Raw genomic sequence first — 21039 nt, 5'->3', positions numbered from 1 at the left:
AACACCTCCAGGAATGTGGACTCCTTCACTTCCCTGTACAGTCCACTCCAATGCCTGCAATTGTCCTTTCTTGTGAAATTACAGTAACTAGTAACATTTTGTGATATATTTATTACCTTGGCTGTTTTATTGCAATCAATGGGACTTCTTGAAAAGTGAAATACTAAGAACAAAATATGGTTAAATATCTTCTGTTAATAAATTCTCACTTTTCAACCCCCAGCACTTAGACAAAAAAATAAAAAGGGAAGCAACAAAATTGTTCCAAAAGTAACATTTTTTTATAAGAAATAACTCTAGAGAGTGCATTTTGGATAGCTGTGGATTTTAATCTTCTTTTCATTTTGAACTAGTTACATCTAACAAGCTACCAGAGAAATCCAAAAATTTTAGAAAAGTTATAACCAAATCAACTGTAGCATTCAATTTCTAAAGGTACTGGTTTTCACAAGCAATCTTACTTTAGAATGTTGACATGGATGACATCTCACTAATTATTAACTTGATTAAATTACAGGCCTACCATCTAGTCTTGGCTGCAGTTTCAAACATCTTGTGAAATTGTAATCTGTGGTACAATAAGTTGCAAACCAAAAATAGAAATTCTGCCCCCTAAACCAAACTTTATTAAAACGTAATGAAATGGAAAGCTGTGATTGTTCTCTGTAGTGTTAACATGTTTCTTTTCAACAGCTTCAGCTCCCAGTTTCCCACTAAATCAAATGAGGAAAACAATAATTATTACCAAGGGCCAAGAAGTTGTCATTGAATGCAAGCCACAAGCCTCTCCAAAGCCAACTATCACTTGGAAGAAAGGAGACAAAGCTTTAAGGGAGAGTAAGAGGTCAGAAGCCTGTTCGGTAAACTAAATATTGTGTTTGCATGTCTGATTCTGTGATACTAAATGAAAACACAGCCATTGACAAGAACATGTGTATGTAAGCATGGTTATGGCATAATTTTGTCAAGCTAATTAGTCTGACAGTAGTGACTTTATTGTTTCCACAATACTGAAAACTCAAAATAGCTCAAAGATGCAGAAGATGAAAAGAAATTTGTTTGCTTGTTTTTCCTCTATTTCACATTACTCATTTAAAAACGCTTAAGTTACACTGTAGAGGTACTACACGTGTTGTGTTTGAGGGTATTAAAAGTATGCAGGCTGAGGTAGTCAGAGCTGCATAAAATATCAAATATGCTTATTCATTTAAATGCTTTTAATACGGCAGATTGGCAGCTTGGTCATATTGGAAGTCTGTCTAAGAATAGTTTTAAAATGATTCAGTGAAGAAAAATGTGATTCCATTACAAGATTTATTTATACAAGTAATTTCTGTACTCAGCAGCACATCTGTTTAACAGAATATGTTTGATTAAATAAGCTCTGTCCATCTCTGTACATTAAAGGTAGTTTAAGCACTGCAGGTTAAATGCTAGTTGTAATTGCACTTTACAGGATTGGATATCTTTGCACTAGAATAGTTTTGCCAGCCTGCACATGGTCTTTAAGTACACAGAGCGATCTTATCTTCCTTCTGGTAATGTATGCGAATGAACCAATTAAACTTACTTGTGTGGCATTAGTCAAAAAGATAAAAGCAAGGCCTTTTTGTTCATTTGTGCAATACTGATGAGAGCAATAGAGTGCATCTCTCCTTGTTAGCTGCAAAAGGCATTTCATTCAGGTAAGTTTTATTTTCGTGTCATGCTACTTTTTTGGTTTTCAAAAGGAAAAAATGGGTAACCTTTCATGTCATATTGTCTCTTGGGGGAAGCAGAGTGAAATTGCATTATATAAACCATTTTATTGACAGATCTGAATTCTACATACTGATAAGGCATGATAGAACAATATCTACAAAGATGGTAATATAAAATATTCCATGATGTCTTTAATGCTGTAGTTATGTAGTTTTCACTATGCGACCTGTTCCTCTCATCTGCACAAAACTCATTATAGCTTCTCTGACCAACACATGTAAATCATCTTTTTAATTAATGGCCAGTAAAGCATTTTGGTAATTACCCCTTGTCTGTCCAAACTTAGCCTAACTCTGAAATTAAAATATTATAAAGCTGAAATCTGGAGCTACATTTTTGGTATTTGCAGCTTTTGATACTTGTTTATTTTGGCAGAGCCAGGAGCAGGAAATGATGAAATATGGAAGATTAAAAGAGATAGCTGAACTGTTTCAAATATTTGAAAGATTTGGTTTTATTTCTATTTAGCTTTTAGTCAACTATTCAAGGAACACTTTGTGTCATTCAGAGCAATTCACCGACATTTATTATGTATCTTGGGGGAAAATATCTGTTTCAAGGGAACTCTGTTCTGCCTCTATATACAGTATTCCTCACACAATAATAGAATCTGTTTGAAGAGATGAAGAAAGCTATCATGATTTGGGGAAAGTAAGTGTAAATCAGTAGATTCAGAATCTGTGTTTCCATGTTGTAGGCACTCTGAGAAGGAACCACTGGAAGAGAAGTGTGTAAAAGTTTGGGGAAAAAAAAAGGAAAAATCTGACATATTTTGAGGAACATGTTTATGTATGTTACAATGGGTTTTCTTCAGAGATAGCTGATACAAATTCCAGCAATAACTGAATTGTCATGTGGAGATGTCATGGAATTGTCATGTGATGAGTTTACATAGAATGTTAGTCCATCAAAGATTAAAAAAAAAAAAAAAAGTACAGAGCAACACTAACATTCTGGTTAAATAATAACGAAAGCAAGAAGAGCTCAGCCCAATATGATTTTTTTTCTTTAGCTTTTTCATCATCTATGGAGTGCTGGTAGAACACATTGTGTTTGCTTTTACCAAGTCTACCAGTCTGGAAAAGGAATTTGCATTACTTAGCTACATCTGTGAGAAACTAAACAAAACAACAACAAAAAACAACCACCACCACCAACAAAAACAATACCAATGAGAGCTTCCCCTCTACAGGAAAGAGGAAATCCACTTGTCTAGCTGACAAAAATACTTCATGTGACATTTCAGTTTGTAACTTTGCAGAAGACTGAGTTTGTGCCTGCAGAACTCATGGCTGGGCACATTTATCACTGAAGTCAGACCTTGACTCTACCTACTGGAACTGAATGCAGTCTGAAAGCCTTAAATGTTCCAGGTTCATACAAAAAGTTAAAAGTCTCTCACTTGGCAAGGTAACTGTGGAAAGAGTCATCATGAGTTCCATCTTTTGGCATGTTTTACATATGAACTAATTATTCAACCCAGGCTCTTCATATTCTTTGTCTACCTGTGCTAGGTTTGCTTTCCCTGGTGAACAGCCATTATTTTGAGTAGTGAGATCACTTAGAAAGTACTGGTAGATTAGAACAGATCTTTTGAACTGTTTTTTAAATGAGTTGCAAGGCTATAGAATAAAGTAGAAAAGTAGGATATTCATAATTATTTGCTGACAAAAAGTATAAATCTGAGTGCTACAGTCTGCTAAATGTCTTAAATGTAATAAATTTGCTCCTATGGAAAGATACATACTCAACAAAGAATAGGCACAATTCATTATATGAACCTGATTTAAAGTTCAAAACCTGCTGCAAGAGCCACATTTTAATAAAATAAAATATTTTTTATTAGAGATCTACTATTCAGGAAAGTAAAACTCTCAAAGAACGGGGCATAGTCAGTGAAACTTGATTATACGGGGTATTTAATGGACACTATCAGCATTCAAGAGGAACTACACGTAAAACTCAAATCTCTTTCATATCACATCTTTCTTGGTGAGTCATTAAAACATTCATAAAAACATGAATTCATCGGTATTTTTGCTTTAAAGTTAAGAGAAAAAAAAAATACTATTGTTATACTTTCTTCTTTGAAACTGGAACACACCAGAGAACAGCAGCAGTGTGTTGGTAGACATATTTAATCTGCATATTTTCATTAGTCATCTGACAATAATTTTTTTACATATCTTTACTCACCAAGTTTCTCTAGAATTTATTGTCTCATAGGCTGATAGAAGGCTGCATGTCATTTGTAGTAATCTGTGATAATGCATACTCGGGTTATTGATATGATGAGCTTTTTAGTCCATTAGAATTTGGTAAAGAACTTCTGAATCTTTTAGTTCATTAGAAGTTTTGGTTTTATAAAAAAGAGAATGGTGTTCGGATCCAAGTCTGAAAAACAAGTTTATTCTTTGATTTGTAATAAAATGTTTGGTTGGAACTTTGATTTAGGCACTAGATAGGAACAATTAGTGCAAGAGTTTGGTGAAACAACAAACCTTTTTTGTGATGTTTCTGAAGAATTCCAATCAGATAAGCAATCAAACCCTCATAAGTAATCAAACCCTCATTTACTATTTTAGCATCAAGTTCTAGACAAGACCCAGATCCAGACTATTTAAATCAGTGTCTGTTTCTAATTTAAAGTTCTTTAACTTATTTATAAAGCTACAAGAAAGCAAGAAAAATATATATATTTTTTTTTCATCAGATTATTTTATGTAGATAGTAAACAATAGAATAGACTGGAATTTGCTGAATTTACTGTCATTTCTTCAGTACAAATCATGAGTAATGCTAATAATGACAATTAGATTCTAAACAAATGTTTGTTTTTGTTTGTTTGTTTTTATAAATTATTTCAATTTCTCTGTTCAGGCTTCCATAAAAAATGGTATTTTCTAATGATATATTACTGTATAAATTTTTGTGAGCTAATACTGTGATCTCTGTTTTATCACTTTCTTAAGGCCACCCACCTTTCTTGTGTAGATTAACTTGTAGTAGCAACTACAGCTGATGTTTCAACAGATACGCTTGGGGAGTCACAGATGTTAAAAAGCATTATAAATCTTTGTTTCATCTGTTTTTGTTCTTTCTTCTACATCTGAATCTACATTCAGGGAATCTGAATCTAGATACAGATTCTAGATCTGAATCTAGATTCATCTGAATCTACATCTTCTACATCTACATTCTTCTACATCTTCTACATCTGTTCTTTCTTCTACATCTGAAATATTCTTCTTATTGAAGAATATTCTTATATTGAGTTTTTGCTCAAGCTCATTATTTCCATTACATGTCCATTAATTATAGTTAAAACAAAATCACCCAAAACCACTCTAGCAGTGCAAAGAGTTCTGTTCAGTCATAATAATTTCTTGTCCATTCAGCTCATTAGAAGTAAAAAATTGAACAATTCAACCAACAAACTGAGGAAGCAGGATTTCTACTGTTCACATTTTGTGCTGCTTTATTTCTTTTTTGTGCCTTTTTGTCTCAAAATAATGTTACTTTGTCTTTGCAAATAATAATGTTTATTTTGTCAATGTTTCTTGTATATCTCAATTTGGGTGCATTTTATCAAAAAAAAAAAAGAAAAGAAGGAAAGGAAAGGAAGGAGGAAAGGAAAGGAAAGGAAGGAAAGGAAAGGAAAGGAAAGGAAAGGAAAGGAAAGGAAAGGAAAGGAAAGGAAGGAAAGGAGGAAAGGAAAGGAAAGGAAAGGAAAGGAAAGGAAAGGAAAGGAAAGGAAAGGAAAGGAAAGGAAGGAGAGGAGAGGAGAGGAAGGAGAGGAGAGGAGAGGAGAGGAGAGGAGAGGAGACTCGAGGAAGGAGAGGAGAGGAGAGGAGAGGAGAGGAGAGGAGAGGAGAGGAGAGGAGAGGAGAGGAGAGGAGAGGAAGGAAGGAGGAGAGAGAAGGAGAGAAGGAGAAGAGAAGAGAAGAGAAGAGAAGAGAAGAGAAGAGAAGAAAGAAGAGAAGAGAGAAGAGAAGAGAAGAGAAGAGAAGAGAAGAGAAGAGAAGAGAAGAGAAGAAAAATGTCTATACATTGCATTGGTAGTATAGATCTGCATTTATTTAGTCCTTTCTTTCTTATGACACATTCAACACTTTCCCCTTCACATGGCAGAACAAGCTTGCAGAAAACTATTACCAGAAAGAGATCTTGTATTGTGATATTAAATTCCAAATACTAATACAGGATTGCTACAGTGTGGCTAGACAGAGAGGCAGAGAAGCCTGAGATGATTTCATTATACCTACGTTCAGGTTAATATTAAAATCTTTAAGCTACAGAAGTAGTTGTCCTGTATGCCTAGATATCTTTTCTGTCACCCTTTGCTATGCAATTAGTGGAAACACATAGAGCACTTAAATCTAAAAACACCATCATTCAAAAACTTAGAAATTGACATGTTTTTATATTCTTCTGGTCTCTCAGACTCCTTCATTTTCAGTTTTGACAGGTTCTTATTACAGTTCTACTCTTTGTTCTACTGTATTTAAGGATCTGTCAATGTTTCCTTTCCAAGTTCCCATTTTTAACAGGTTTATAGTGCAATTATTAGGGAAAAAAAAAAAAAAAAAAAGGAGGAAAGAAAAAGAAGGGTGTTTCAGAGCTGAAACAAGACAAAGGTTTTGAGTTTGTAGGTGAAATTTGTATTTAATTTTAAAAAGTGCTTTGCTTAGTATGTGTTGCATTATGTTTTCGAATACGTACTTGTATTTGTATGTAATAGAGGTATATATTATAGGCTTTGTTCCCTATCATTGTGGTAGCATTCCAAAATAACTTCAGTTCCATCTAACTGTGGTATGTAACATTTGCTTAATCTGAAAACTCTGTACTGTGACAGCAAAAGAAAGTATATATGTAAAATAGGTAGAAAAGTACTCAGTTTGTCTATTGAAACCTAAGTTGCATCAGTCTCAGATGATATCTGGCACAAGCTTTCCTGTATCTGTGTGATAAGTCACACAGAGCACAGGAGCTCAGTCTACTATCTTTTCACTTTATGGTGAAAACACCATTTTTTTTTCCTTTTAATAAAATCTTCAGATTTAATCAACTCCATCAGCAGAATATTAAGCAGTTAGAAGATTTTACTTTGTGTTCCCAGCATAATATAGAAAGAAAATGGGCACTGATAAGTTTCAATTAGTTTAGCAAACAGTATTTTCCATAGGCTACCAAACAAATTCTGTGGTTATCTACGAGGAAATGGTTATTTACAAGGAAATTGTTATCTACAAGATCCTAAATGACTTCCCTGAACGGAAACATCCCAGTCTTTTTTCCCAGAAATGGTATTCAGGATGACAGTTCCTGTTATTTCTTATTAATATAGTACTTGAGATACTGCTATAGAGCTATTTAGGCACTTGCTGTCTGTTCTTAGGGAAATAATGGTTGATCCTAATACAAAAGTGTGTGTTACTGTATGTATAACAGTGCATTGAAGCATACACCATTTTAGAAAAACATTCTGTTTCTCACTACTAGTGTTGATGTTTGAAGGAATGTTCCACCATATCCTACCAAGGCTCAGTTCAAATGGGATTTAATTGTGTAAAACAGGCATGCAGTTCCTTTGGGGTGCCTTACAATATTGCCCCCTGGTTTCCATCTGCTGAGTCAGCAGAGTGCAAGACTCTCATAATTACTCTGAAATATCCATCAAGCACTCGTGGATGTTTTGGACCTCTTCAGACACCTACAACAAGACTAGACAGTAAAACTCAAGGAGCTAAGTCCCACCCTGTGTGACCTTGCTTTTCAATATTTCTATACAATTGCTTTTCTTTATTTTTTTTTATTTATTTTACAGAAGTGTGGATATACCCCATAGCCTTGCAGAAAAGAAAAGAAAAAAAGAAAAAAAAAAAGCTGAAGAACTTTTTAAGTTGCTAACAATCACCAGATATTTCATGTACTATATATGCCTTTAATATCGGCTTAAACAGCTCAATTAATTACCAGTTGAGCAAACAGTTCATAAATTCTGATTCTAACTAGGATTCATTTCTCTGCTGTTGTTATAAATGGTTGTCTGTTTGTGCACCACACAGGCAGAATGACAAGTCATCAGTTGCTTAAAGGTTTTTCTTTGCTTAAGGCTCTTCAGACTATGACTTTCAGCATAATTTGTCCTTAATAGAGACTGCATCTAAAATTCTTGGGAATTTAAACACTTAACTTCATGCCACCAGCTGATCCCCAGATTCCCAAGTGGCACTTTAATGATCAGAAAGTAGTGAAGAGAGAAAATGCTGAGGACATTAAGAAAGAGAAACTTCATGACAGAAAGTCCTGTCTTCCTGTGAGAGTTCTGCAAGTCACTTCTTTGCACTTTTTGAATAAATCATGGTCTAATTTAGCTGTGACAGGCTCATAATGGGAATTAGAGATACGGTTATAGAGTAGAAAAGGGAAACAATGATAACCTTGACTAAACAGTAAAAAGAAATGGCAAGATCACCCCTTCACAAAGTAAGGATCTTTGTTCAAAAGCCACACTGTTCACTAATTAATCTTATTGTACAATACAAATTTTGATAATACAATGATTTTGGTCATGCTCCTAAACAAGTCTGATTCTGATGTAAAATCCCCAATTATCTCACTCATTAAAGAGAATAAAATCATACTAGTCAAGGAAACTATTTCTTCAGAAGGAATGTCAGAAGATCATAAGGATCTCAATTTATCATAATTTCCAAAATACAGAAAAAAGCAGAGAACATGAGTAAAGAAACAAACCAGTGCACATCATACCTGGAATATTTCCTGCTTTGTGGACCTTAGGCAAGAGACTTGCTTTTCTTTTTCCATGAATGCATTCAGATCTGGTTTCAGTGGCAAAGTTGCATTGCTGGATTTCCCTTCCCTCTTCTCAGGCCTCTTGCTTTACAATGGAAAGATTTAGGGACCTGATCCAGTTGAGAAATAGTTCCTCTTATTTTATCAGGGCTATTTTTTTCTCCCAGATCATTTCTCTTGTTGGCTGGTCACTCAGATGCAGAAATGCTTTTGCCAGAGCAGCCCAGGAGGGATTAGAGCAAATGGCCATGGGCCATGGACCATGGACAGGTGCTCACAACATAGGAGTGTCCAGGATAGCACACAAACCTTCTCACACTTTCTTGTGCTGTACGCTAATTGGGGTAGATGATTTATCTATACAAGTAAATTAAAAGCTGCCCTGTAAGGTTGCCTGGGATTACACTGGGATGCAATCAGCTATGCTGTTAAGCAGTTAGTCCCTGGCTTGAATTTAGTTTGCATCAAGTAGCTCTCCCCAAGTAGTCCTTAGGCACTTTAGGAGTTTGTGCAGGCCAAAAGCCATTCCTTCTGGGCTGTCCATGTTCTGCTGCTGTGTCTTAAAAGCTAACAGCATTTAATAACTATGATGGTTTTACTCGGGTGGGCAACCAAGCTCCAACACAGCTGCTCTCTCACTCCCCCTCCTCAAAGGGAAAAGGGGAGAAAATGCAACGAAAAGGGCTCAAGGGTTGAGATAAGGACAGGGAGATCACTCAACAATTATCGTGACAGGAAAAACAGACTCAGAGTAGGGAGATAGTAAGATTTATTGCCTATTACTAACAAGCTAGAGAAGTGAGAAACAAAGGAAAGAAACCAAAAACCCCCTTCCCCCCATCCACCCTCTTCCACCTCCTCCCCCTAAACAGCACAGGGGAACGGGGGAATGGGGGTTGTGGTCAGTCTGTAACTCCCTCATGGTCACTCTCTGCCCCAGCTCCACATGGGGTTCCTCCCATGGGATGCCGTCCTTCCCAAACTGAGCCTGCAGGGGCTGCCCACAGGCTGCAGCTCTTCAAGAACTGCTCCCACATGGCTCCGTACCATGGGGTCCATCCCCCAGGAGCAAACTGCTCCAGCACGGGTCCCCCACGGGCGGCAGATCCCCCAGACCCCCTGCTCCTGCGTGGGCTCCTCTCCACAGGCTGCAGCTCCGGCCTGGGGCCTGCTCCTGCGGGGGCTCTCCATGGGCCGCAGCCTCCTCCCGGCCACATCCACCTGCTCCACCGGGGGCTCCTCCACGGGCTGCAGCGTGGAGATCTGCTCCATGTGGGACCCATGGGCTGCAGGGGGACAGCCTGCTCCACCAGGGGCCTCTCCACAGGCCTCAGGGGAACTTGTGCTGTGTGCCTGGAGCATCTCCTCCCCCTCCTTCTTCACTGACCTTGGTGTCTTCAAGGCTGTTTCTCACTCCTCTCTCTCTCCCAGCTGCTGTTCCACAACAGTTTTTGTTGTTGTTTTTGTTGTTGTTTGTTTGGTTTGGTTTGTTTGGTTTGGCTTGTTTGTTTGTTTTGGTTTGTTTGTTTTTGTTTTTGTTTTTCCCTTTCTTAAAAATGCTCTCACAGAGGCACAAATAACGTTGCTTATTGGCCTGGCTCTGGCCAGCGGTGGGGCCCTTATCTGGATTCTTTTCACAGAAGCTACTCGTATGGCCCCCCAGCTACCAAAACGTTGCCACGTAAACCCAGTACAATAGGATGGAAACAGTTATGTGAAAACTGGCTTCCATATATGGAAAGTGTATGCCTATTTAGTTGTGCAGCATATGAGTCTTACCTCATTCAGAATATCTGGGCATTATATACTGAAATAGTTACAACATAAATAATAATTTCTGTGGCTCAGGGACATGTTACCTTATAGCAATAAAACATCTGTAGGCATGGGTCTGTTTTTAATTTATGAAGAAACCCAGAATGTTAAAGAAGAAATTCCCAACGCATGTTGGGAAATTTGTGAAATGAACCTAGATTATTTAGATTGAGAAATCTTGTCAGGCTCCAAAATAGGAATGTACAATTTGAGTACATATTTTTCTTATAGCACTGTACACAGCCGAAGTGCATGTTAAGTGTAGTTCAACATGCCCTTAGGTCTATTAGTCAGCATCCATGATCTGTGTGGTGACTGCAGATAAAGATTTTATTCTCATGGTCTGCTAAAATTCATTTTGAACCAGAAAGTCAACTTCACAAGGAATATTTTTCCTTATCTGTCATAAATCAAAGATCTTTTCAAAACATTATCACTTATTCCATCAAGATTCAGTGATGTTTGCTGTAAAGATAATACTAGCTACAGAATTAAATTTATTATTAAATTTCAATATTGAAAATGAATTTGTGGTGCATGATGGGGGGAGATGATTAGAAAGAAATGAAAACCTGTGGATTGAGATAAAGACAGTTTATTAGGACAGAAAAGAAAGGATAATAGTAATAATAATAATAATATGTACAAACAAGTGATGCACAATGCAATTGCTCACCACCCACTGACCGATGCCCATCCTATCCCTGAGCAGCCGGTCCCCCCACCCAGGCCAGCCCCCCATATTAATTATTCAGCATGACGTCAGATAGTATGGAATACCCCTTTGGCCAGTTTGGGTCAGCTGTCCTGGGTCTGTCCCCTCCCAGCTCCTGCTGCATCCCCCAGCTTGCAGGACAGTGTAAGAAGCTGAAAAGTCCTTCGCTTAGTGTAAGCACTACTCTGCAACAATTAAAACATCAGTGTGTTATCAACGTTATTCTCATCCTAAATCCCAAACACAGCACCATAACAGCTACTAGGAGGAAAATTAACTCTATCCTAGCAGAAACCAGGACAACATCACAGTTCCACCTGAAAATTTTATACCAGTTTATCTATAAACAAACCCAAGGTATTCATTTATTCAAGTAATATGGCAATTAATATCACAAATCAGTTATCACACTATTTCTGATTATGAGTTGCCTTCCTTGTCTTTAACACTATAAATTTCATATTCTCTTTGAGCAAGGTGTTAATTTAAAAGAACTTCAGATTAAATGTTTCTCCTTTATAAATGATAGAGAGGAGGCAAGAATTTCAAAATAGGATATTTATGAAAACCAATAACAGAAATGATCCATCACTGTTTGTAAATTATAAACACATTTAACAACGTGAAAGAAACTATTTCTAATATGATCTAGTTGTGTATAAATCTATTTGGCCGCATCAAATTACTAGCATTAGTGAAAAAAAGATTCCACTGAAGTTAATGACTTCCATAGATGTATTTTCTACATACATATCTGAGATTCCTGAATTTTTCAGGTTCCTTTCAGTGGCTGTGTACAGCAAGTAAATGAAAGGAATGACAGGTATAAGAGAATCGTAAGTCTAATGCACACAGCAAGGTTAAACGTACCAAGACACTTATTAGGCTAGCCTTGACAAAAGAGAACATTTTAGTAAGAGCAAACTGAAGCATTTCACATTTGTGAAGCCTTTTAATGAGCATCCATAAGCTTTGCCCTTCCATTCCACTTTTCTCTTGCAAAATCCTTTTGTAAATTACTTCTGTAGCTTCTGTTTCTAAACTTTAACAATTAATAACTTCCAAAATAATTATTATGTCACCTTTATCAGATTGTTAAAAACAAATTACGAAAACCAGCAGCAACATTAATATCTGCACCAATTCACTGGACCTAATATAATGAATGCTATGCTTTTTATTCTTCCCTGTCACCATAGCCTGCTGTCTCTGTACACAGTCATAATATGCTTTTTGTATTATCCTCATTGGCTATTATCTCTTAGCCTATGTTCACAGCAGACATAATCAGCCTAAAGCTGGGAATTGTATGATTTAAATTATACCATGGTGTCATTAAATTAACTATGTTAAAGCCATTGAAACATCCTTAAAGGATTAAAACTTTACAGTTTCTAGTTAAAAATTCAGAAAGACCTATGAGAACAGTGTGTTATTTTCATATATAGCGATTTAAGGTCACAATGCATAAAATTCCCTTATTACATAGTCTAATGTTGTTGGAAAGTGGTAATGGTATTTTACCAATATAGTAATGTGATATGGTACGATAGGAATACGATTCTGTAGGAATCAGCAAATGCACCTTCTGAAGCTGCTAAATGTTTGATGTAACTTCCAAAAGCCTTTCATTTTTATAAAGTTCTCAAACCGTTGAGCAGAAAGACCTTTCAGTTCCCCTTTTTCCTATTTTAGTAGGAACCATCTCTTTCAACATTCTCAGATCTATGCCTTACTAATTCTTCAGCAAGAACAGCTACAAATATTCAAAGGAAACTTGCTTGGACTTTTGTCTGTTTAATGAATATTTATTCATCATAATTTTTTTCTCATTATATTTTTTGCCATTTGATATCTTCCTTTTGTTCCTCGAAGGTTTTTATTTGTTTGTTTGTATGTTTTACTATTCAACATGTTCAGCAGCTGCATAACTGCAAGAACATCCTCTGGTGTAGAAGTTGTCTGCTCATTTGTAGAACAAACAACATGTACTTAGGGATAGTATGATTATTTTTTTATATATTAAAAAATTTCTTTTATCCATGTATCCATATATATTATCTCTCCATGTTTATTACTTTTATTACCTTAGAACAGAAAAGGTTTTGTGTAACTTGGCTGGAAAGCCATCATACTCCAAAAAACAATGACTCTTTCTTCAAAGCTTCTTGTCCAGTAAAAATGAAAAGACAGGGCCCTCCAATCCCCCCCAAAAATGTAAAAGTAGTTTTCAAGCTGGAGAAAGTTCAAATGAATCTACAAATAATCTCGGCCTATATCTTGATAATTCTTTATCTCAGTGCCTCAGAAAATCAACATCCCCAAATTTCTTTAACACATCAGCAACTTCTATTTTCCTGATATAGTAACATACAACTTTGAAACACCTTTACTTTTCTACTGATTTTATCAGAAATTTTCAAAGTTTCCTTCCTGCATCTCTGATACCTTCTTACTGTGAATAGGTACTTATATCCTTTACTAATGATGCCAAATCCAAGTCTTCTGTGATCAGTCGAAAGCAAAATGTGTCTCTATGAGGAGCTAGTTAGTTAGTAAAGACTTATAAACAAATTATCACTTTTTCATATATTCTTTCTTTATTTTCCTTTTCTTCCTTCTAGTTTGTACTTTTCTGGTGCATTGCAGTATTCTTGGAAAGCATGACTTTTATCTTAGAATGACTGAGATTGGATGGGATTTCTAAGGAATGTCTAGTCTAACAGTTCAAAGCAGGACCAACTACATCAGGTTTCTCATGACCTTGTTCAGTCCAGTCTTGAATACCTGTAAGGACAGAGATTCTACAGCCTCTCTGGGAAACAGCCTAATGTCTCACAGTCTGCTTACCTGTATGCACTGATACACGAACTGCCAGGCCTCTGCCCCCATTACTCCAGCTTGAAATTCAAATGGCTGCTCCCAAAGCACCACCTGCAGAGGTGTTTGGGTCTCTTCTTGACAACAGTCAGATGAAGACAGAAGGCACAGACAACCCCTAACCTGTAAACAGTCAAGTCTTCTGTTAGCTGGTAGAAGCAAAAAACAACCCTCACCAGCAACAACAAGCCACCAAAAGTTTCCAAAAGAAGCTCTCAAAAGAAAGTGGGAACTGTAGCAATAACAGCTTTGGAAAGTGTTTTTGTTCTACAGTCAATTTTTCAGTGTCCTTTTGTATTTATTTATTTATTTATTTTCATCTGGGGTGGGAACATTTTCTTAACTTACCTTTTTCTCAGTACTTTCCCGATCATGTCTTTTCATAACCTCATATTATTAAGGAAAAGGTAAGTTAAAAAACAAATTCACATTTTTTAATTATCTCCCAGCATAAGTTAAACTAAGATCTTGTGATATTTTCATTAGGGAAGAGAAGAAAAAGCCCTCTTTACTGTAAAGCCAGCAATATCTCAGTGCTGGAAAGGTTTTACAACCTTTGGTAAATATTTGACTTGAAGCTAGAATGTGCATCAGGCAGGATATGGACTTGGGCAGAGGTTTGTGCAGGATAGTGACTACTCACTACAGAATGTGAAAAGCAATGAATAAGATTCTAGGACCTAAAGACTCCAAATCTGGCAATACAACAACAGTGACATGGATCAAGCCAGATTTCTCCCTTCATATGTGCTTTACTAATCTGTAACTCACTTGTGGTTGAGGTGTGAGTCCTGTTGTTTTCCTCCATCCCAAAATTTTCCTTTCTGCATAAAGCTTAAGTTTTGATGAACAACATTTTTGGATTTTAAAGGGCATTGAACTGAAGAAAAAAAGGCATTTCTATGAAGGACTCTATTTTCTTTGCAGCACAAACATACTGTAGTTGTTTTAACAATCTGCATAATATACTTAATTTAGATGTTAAAAATCTTCTTATTGAATCAGTTATGGATAACTATAATTTTCTTTAAAAAAGAAAGGCAGTCTGTGTTCTTGCAGAAGTGAAACAAGGTCCTATAGCCAGGTTTGTAAACTGCTAACAGATGCATCAGAAATAGTATGTTATTTAGCACAGGCATATACAGAATCTTTTACAACTCAGAAAATGACAATGCTTATATTGTAAGCAAGCTTTCCAATAACTAAAGCTTTAAAAAATAACACTATTGGACCTTTAATTTTACTGAGGTCTTAAGCACATTTGGAAGAAATTACACTAGGAAATTCTATGACTGTCATCTCTGTAGGTGCAACCAAATCTTTCTCAGCTTACCTCCTCATTCTTGCTTTTCTCCACATTCTGATTTCATGCATCAGTAAACTCTGAACAATCTGACTACCTTGTAATGGGTAATATAATACTTACAACTTTTTTTTCTATGTAAAAACAGAAGGAAGTAAAAGGCTCTCTGTGTTCATATTGCCTTGGTTATATGATAACAGAGATGCTGTTCCTTCACTATGAGTTCTTGTTTTTAACGGTAATTAGCCATTAACAGCACCATATATTTTATATTTGCACTGAATCTCCTTCGGATAAAAAGTAGTACTTGTGGAGCTTTAAAATTCCTAGTATTTCAAGAGCTAAGTGCAGCATTCATAAAGGTATATCAGTTAATTTTTTTATCACAATGTTCCCCTTAGTGGTGATTTATTTTCTTTTTGAATCAGTTTTTCAGCACTTCAGAGTCACATGTAATGCCTAGCGTATTATTGTAGTAGTGCTGTTGTATTTTGTTTGAGGTTTTTATTCTATGCCCTCTTCCAGGATCAAGGCCAAAACAATAGTTTTCTTTTGTCCACTGAATACCCACTCAGGGACATCATGCATCCTCTGTCATAGTCCATTAATACACAACAGTTCCTAAACTTTAATGTCAGCTTAAAAGACTCAAGAGATTCAGACTGTTGAGTTTGAGCACGTGTGCTTTTTCCTATAAGATGTAATTCCTCCTTGATGTTTGAGTTCTTCATTACGGCTCAACTGCACTTTCATGTGACACTGAGATAAAAACATATGCTAGAAAGTATAATCCAGATTCTGTATTGAAGAGAATCCCTTGTGTCTAATACAAATACATAAAAAAATAAATTCTTGCAACTACATAAGTAAATGAAACCGTGTTTATTAGAAGTTACTTTTTCCTCAGCAAGGGATTTCCCATTCTGTTGGATGTAATTTGCCCCATATTTTTAATGAAAAAAATTGGAACTGCATAGTATTGAAACAAACTAATTGTACCACTTCCAACAGAACCGTAGAGTGTAGAAAACTCTGTAGTGAAACTGTCTGTTCATAAGTCAGATAATAAAGCTCTTTTTTTTTTTTTTTTTTCTAAACTTTTAATTCTGCTGGGCCATTGGGCCATTTTAATTTAGCCCTTATCTGCCTGTTATGTTTTGCTTGTATGTGCTGATTTTTGATTTTATATGTGTATACATATATAATTTACTTTCAGGAACAGAGTATGATTTTAGGAAATAAGACATAAAAGAAGAAAAACAAACAAACAAACAAAAAAAAAAAAAACCCACTTCTACCAAGTCCTCAGAGCTAAAATTGTTATTACTCTCAGCCTTTTTGTTTATGATGTCCATGTGACAATTACTGCACAGCCATTCATGTAGATATGTGAACACATAAAAAGCACACTGTCTACATTCGAATGTCTTCAACCTGTGACACCTAATTCCAGACATGTTATCCTTTGTTTTCTCATCCCCAAATGCCTGATTACACAAATGGCCCAGCAATAGGTAGCACTGACTTGCTGGGAGCTCCTCTTCACGATTCTGCATATAGGACATAGTTCATCTCACAGACACACACTCACACACACACACACGCTTTCTATTTACCTCAGTCACACATAATCTGTTTCCATTTTCAGAGGCCCAGTCCTCAGTTACTTTTCTTTCCATGTTTATGTCTCTAAATTGGAGAGACATCGATTTGATGGATGGATTTACTCAGTGGATAAGGAATGGGCTAGATGGTTGCACTCAAAGAGTTGTGGTCGATGGCTCAATGTCCAGGTGGAGAGAGGGAAGGGATGCCATCCAGAGGGGCCTTGACAAGCCTGGGAGATGGGCCTGTGGAAACCTCATGAGCTTCAACAAAGACAAGGGTCAGGGCAATTGCCAGATACAGGCTGGGCGGAGAATGGATTGAGAGCAGCCCTGATGAGGAGCACGTGGGGGTATTGGCTGATGAGAAGCTTAACGTGAGCCAGCAATGTGCTCTTGCAGCCCAGAAAGCCAGCTGTACCCTGGGCTGCATCAAAAACAGCGTGGCCAGCAGGTGGAGTGAGGTGATTCTCCCCCTCTGCTCTGCTTTTGTGAGAACCCTCCTGGAGTATGGCCTTCAGGTCTGGGGCCCCCAGCACGAGGACGTGAAAGTATTAGAATGAGTCCAGAGGAAAGCCACAAAGATGACAAGGGGGTTGGAGTACCCCTCCTGTGAAGACAGGCTGAGGGAGTTGGCATTGTTCAGCCTGGAGAAGAGAAGGGAGACCTTACAGCGGCCTTCCAATGCCTAAAGGGGGCCTACAGGAAATTTGTCGAGAAACTCTTTGTCAGGGAGTATAGTGATAGGACAAGGGGTAATGGCTTTAAATTAAAAGAGGGTAGGTTTAGATTAGGTATAAGGAGGAAATTCTTTGCTCTGAGGGTGATTAGGCACAGGAACAGGTTGCTCAGAGAAGTTGTGGGTGCCCCATCCCTGGAGGTATTCAAGGCTGGATGGGGCTTTGAGCAACCTGGTCTAGTGGAAGGTGTCCTGGCCTATGGCAGTGGGGTTGACATTAGGTGATCTTTAAGGGTCTCTTCCAACCCAAACCATTCTGATTCTATGATTCTGTGATTCTATGTTTCTCTTCAGAGTGACACACATTCCTTAGTTGTGTTTATGGTTAACTTCCCAGCAAAGTGAGATCAGCTGAGAAAAAACTTAGTCTATATCCTTTTTAAACAGAGAATCATATTGTAGAGGTTTCTAGCGTATGCCAACAAGTTGTGTATCATTCCATTTAATTAAATAGAAAAATACTTTACTTTCCCCATATCAGTACAGGTAACCCGAGGTTTAGATATGTGCACATTCTACCTCAGATCCTTTCTGACAGAGCCAGACAGAGAACACAGGCTGTGAGCCACAATGGTGCATGGTGACCAGTGCTCTGCACAGGTTGACAATGCTTTGCAGTTTCCAAATATCAGTATCTAGTTTATCTCATGAAAATATATCTGAGTGAATTGAAGTGAGATGAACAATCTTTTTTTTTTTTCCTAAAAAAATGTGACATACACTTTAATATAGTTGTTAAGTAGACATACTAATAGCATCATTGCCACCAAAAATCAGAAATTAAAAACAACCCCTACAGTCACTGTCTAGATTCATCAGCTCTTTCCCATTATCAGAGGCTCAATTGACCAATTGGAACAAATGATGTCTGAGAAGTTTATTTTTGAACAGCATGTGTAATATTTTCAGTGCTTAAGCATTATCAGAACATAACATTGACAATTAAATTGCTCTCTTTGGGGATTCCCAGTAGTCCTTTAAGTACCAGTACCAGCACTATGTTGTGAATGCAATAACAAAAGGTCCCCCAAGGAGGCTGCAGACAGACAGACAGCCCCACCTGCCCCACGTGGCAAGTGCTTGCTCAAGAGAACTGCCAGAGGGGAACAGACTGTTCATGTAGACAGGAGGAGGGTTGAAAGGGAAAGACACTTGGAACAGAGTCTTCAAAGATAATTATGTTAAAATTCAGCTTAACGTTTATGTAAAACCCAAAATAAATACAGACGGATATTTTCCAAAGGTAAAGTATCAAAACCATATCAGTGCCTTGAAAACATTTGAAAAACAGGAAATTTTTTATGACAAAATTGTTATCTTTTGAACTATCTGAGCTGTCATTGTAGTACAAAATTAACAGTTCAATTACAGAAACAACTGAAACATTCGATTTAATATTGCAAACGGCAAAGGTAACATTCATACTTCCACAATGCACATTTCAAACAAAAAGAGTAGAGGAAAAAGCTAAAAGAATGTTGAGATTGATCCAGGATAGCTCATCCAACAAAAAAAGTGGCTCTTCAGAGTGCACAAAGGACAGGCAAATGCATGCTGCTTTAATTCTCTTTATTCTGGGCTTCAGAATCATTCAGTTTCTTTTCTTCTAAAATGCTGAGGACAGGAATGTCATTCTAGACTGTGGCTTAATGTTCTTTAGGGTGGTGTTGAAACCTTGGGAGGAGAATCAGAACACCTGCTGCACTTCTAATGCACATTATGGAAGCCCAGGAATGTTTCTGCAGCTGCTGTCATTCTCATAGCAGGGTGATTGAAAGATGAGTATTGATGCCCCAGGTTCTTAACAGCACTCCATGGAGCTCTGAGTTAGATTGCTCTGTGATATTATTATCTGTGTACTGTTAAGTTGGATTTTGCACTTAGCAAGTGGAGGGTTTTGATCAATAACAAGAATTCTACATGAGGGACTCTGTGGATAGGCATTAAACTTACTGAAGCAACTAAAAGAAGTTTCAAGGAGTCGTGACAAATTACAGGCTGCTGCTCTTGTCACATTCTCAGCAGTAAACTGACTGTGAGAAAAGAACTGCCATCAAAGAAGGCCAAAATGAACATCAGTTAAAACATTGCAAATTGGCATCTTTTTCATTTCATGGGAAATATTATATTTTCCTATTAAAAGATTCAGAAGCTGAGCTCAAAATATGATGAAGAAAATGAACTGACTGAATATAATCCAAGATGATTATTTTTAGTATTTAAAAAAGGGGATTTCTATCCCAGGCCTATAAATTAAAAACAAAACAAAACAAAACAGAAGTCATATTTCAATGAATGCAAATGATTCAAAGTCATGAGAGAAATATCAAAGAAGGTGAAAAAATGAAATAAGGTAAAATTAGAGGATCACCAATGCTGGACAGCTACTTTGATTATCATTTCAAGGATTCATTAGATTTTAGCCAAAAGGTATCCGAACGTTACCTGACCAATCTATTTATGGTCCCTTAACTTCACACAACACAGCCCAGACACAACACAGCCCAGATAAAGCAGTCTAGGAGGTTTCTGGAGAGCGTGGAAGATAGCTTCCTGACACAGCTGGTTAGTGAGCCTACCAGGGGAGGTGCCCCGCTAGACCTTCTGTTCACAAACAGAGAAGAACTGGTGGGAGATGTGGTGGTCGGGAGCTGTCTTGGGCAGTGACCACGAAATGCTAGAGTTCTCTATTCTTGGCGAAGTCAGGAAGGGGATCAGTAAAACCGCTGTCTTGGACTTCCAGGAGGCTGACTTTTAGCTGTTCAGGACACTGGTTGGCAGAGTCCCTTGGGAGGTGGTTCTGAAGGGCAGAGGAGTCCACGAAGGCTGGGCACTCTTCAAGAAGGAAATCTTAATGGCTCAGGAGCGGTCGGTCCCCACGTGCCCAAAGACAAGCCGGCGCGGAAGAAGAACGGCCTGGCTGAACAGAGGGTTGTGGCTTGAGCTTAGGAGAGAAAGGAGGGTTTATAATCTTTGGAAAAGAGGGCGGGCCACTCAGGAGGACTGTAAGGATGTTGCGAGGCTGTGCAGGGACAAAATTAGAAAGGCCAAAGCTCATCTGGAGCTCAATCTGGCTACTGCCATTAAAGATAACAAAAAATGTTTTTATAAATACATCAACACAAAAAGGAGGACTAAAGAGAATCTCCATCCTTTACTGGATGCGGGGGGAAACTTAGTTACAAGATATGAGGAAAAGGCTGAGGTGCTTAATGCCTTCTTTGCCTCAGTCTTTAGCGGCAAAACCAGTTGTTCTCTGGATACCCAGTACCCTGAGCTGGTGGAAGGGGATGGGGAGCAGAATGTGGCCCTCACTATCCATGAGGAAATGGTTGGTGACCTGCTACAGCACTTGGATGTACGCAAGTCGATGGGGCCGGATGGGATCCACCCGAGGGTA

The 21039-nt window shown here is 37.5% G+C and overlaps 1 protein-coding gene across 3 annotated transcripts in view; it reads left to right on the top strand.

Annotated features, from left to right (window-relative positions):
- Positions 1-21039, top strand: part of CNTN5 (contactin 5) — a 670764-nt gene that overhangs the window by 539251 nt on the left and 110474 nt on the right. For all 3 annotated transcript variants that reach the window (XM_040544184.1, XM_040544185.1, XM_040544186.1), the window contains one exon: positions 694-844. In XM_040544184.1, the coding sequence (XP_040400118.1) occupies positions 694-844 (151 nt within the window). The remainder of the gene's footprint in view (positions 1-693; positions 845-21039) is intronic.

The sequence above is a fragment of the Cygnus olor genome, chromosome 1 (assembly GCF_009769625.2).
Source record: "Cygnus olor isolate bCygOlo1 chromosome 1, bCygOlo1.pri.v2, whole genome shotgun sequence".
Taxonomy (NCBI): Eukaryota; Metazoa; Chordata; class Aves; order Anseriformes; family Anatidae; genus Cygnus; species Cygnus olor.
The sequence above is the reverse complement of the archived record's forward strand: the minus strand, read 5'-3'. Positions and strand labels throughout refer to the sequence as shown.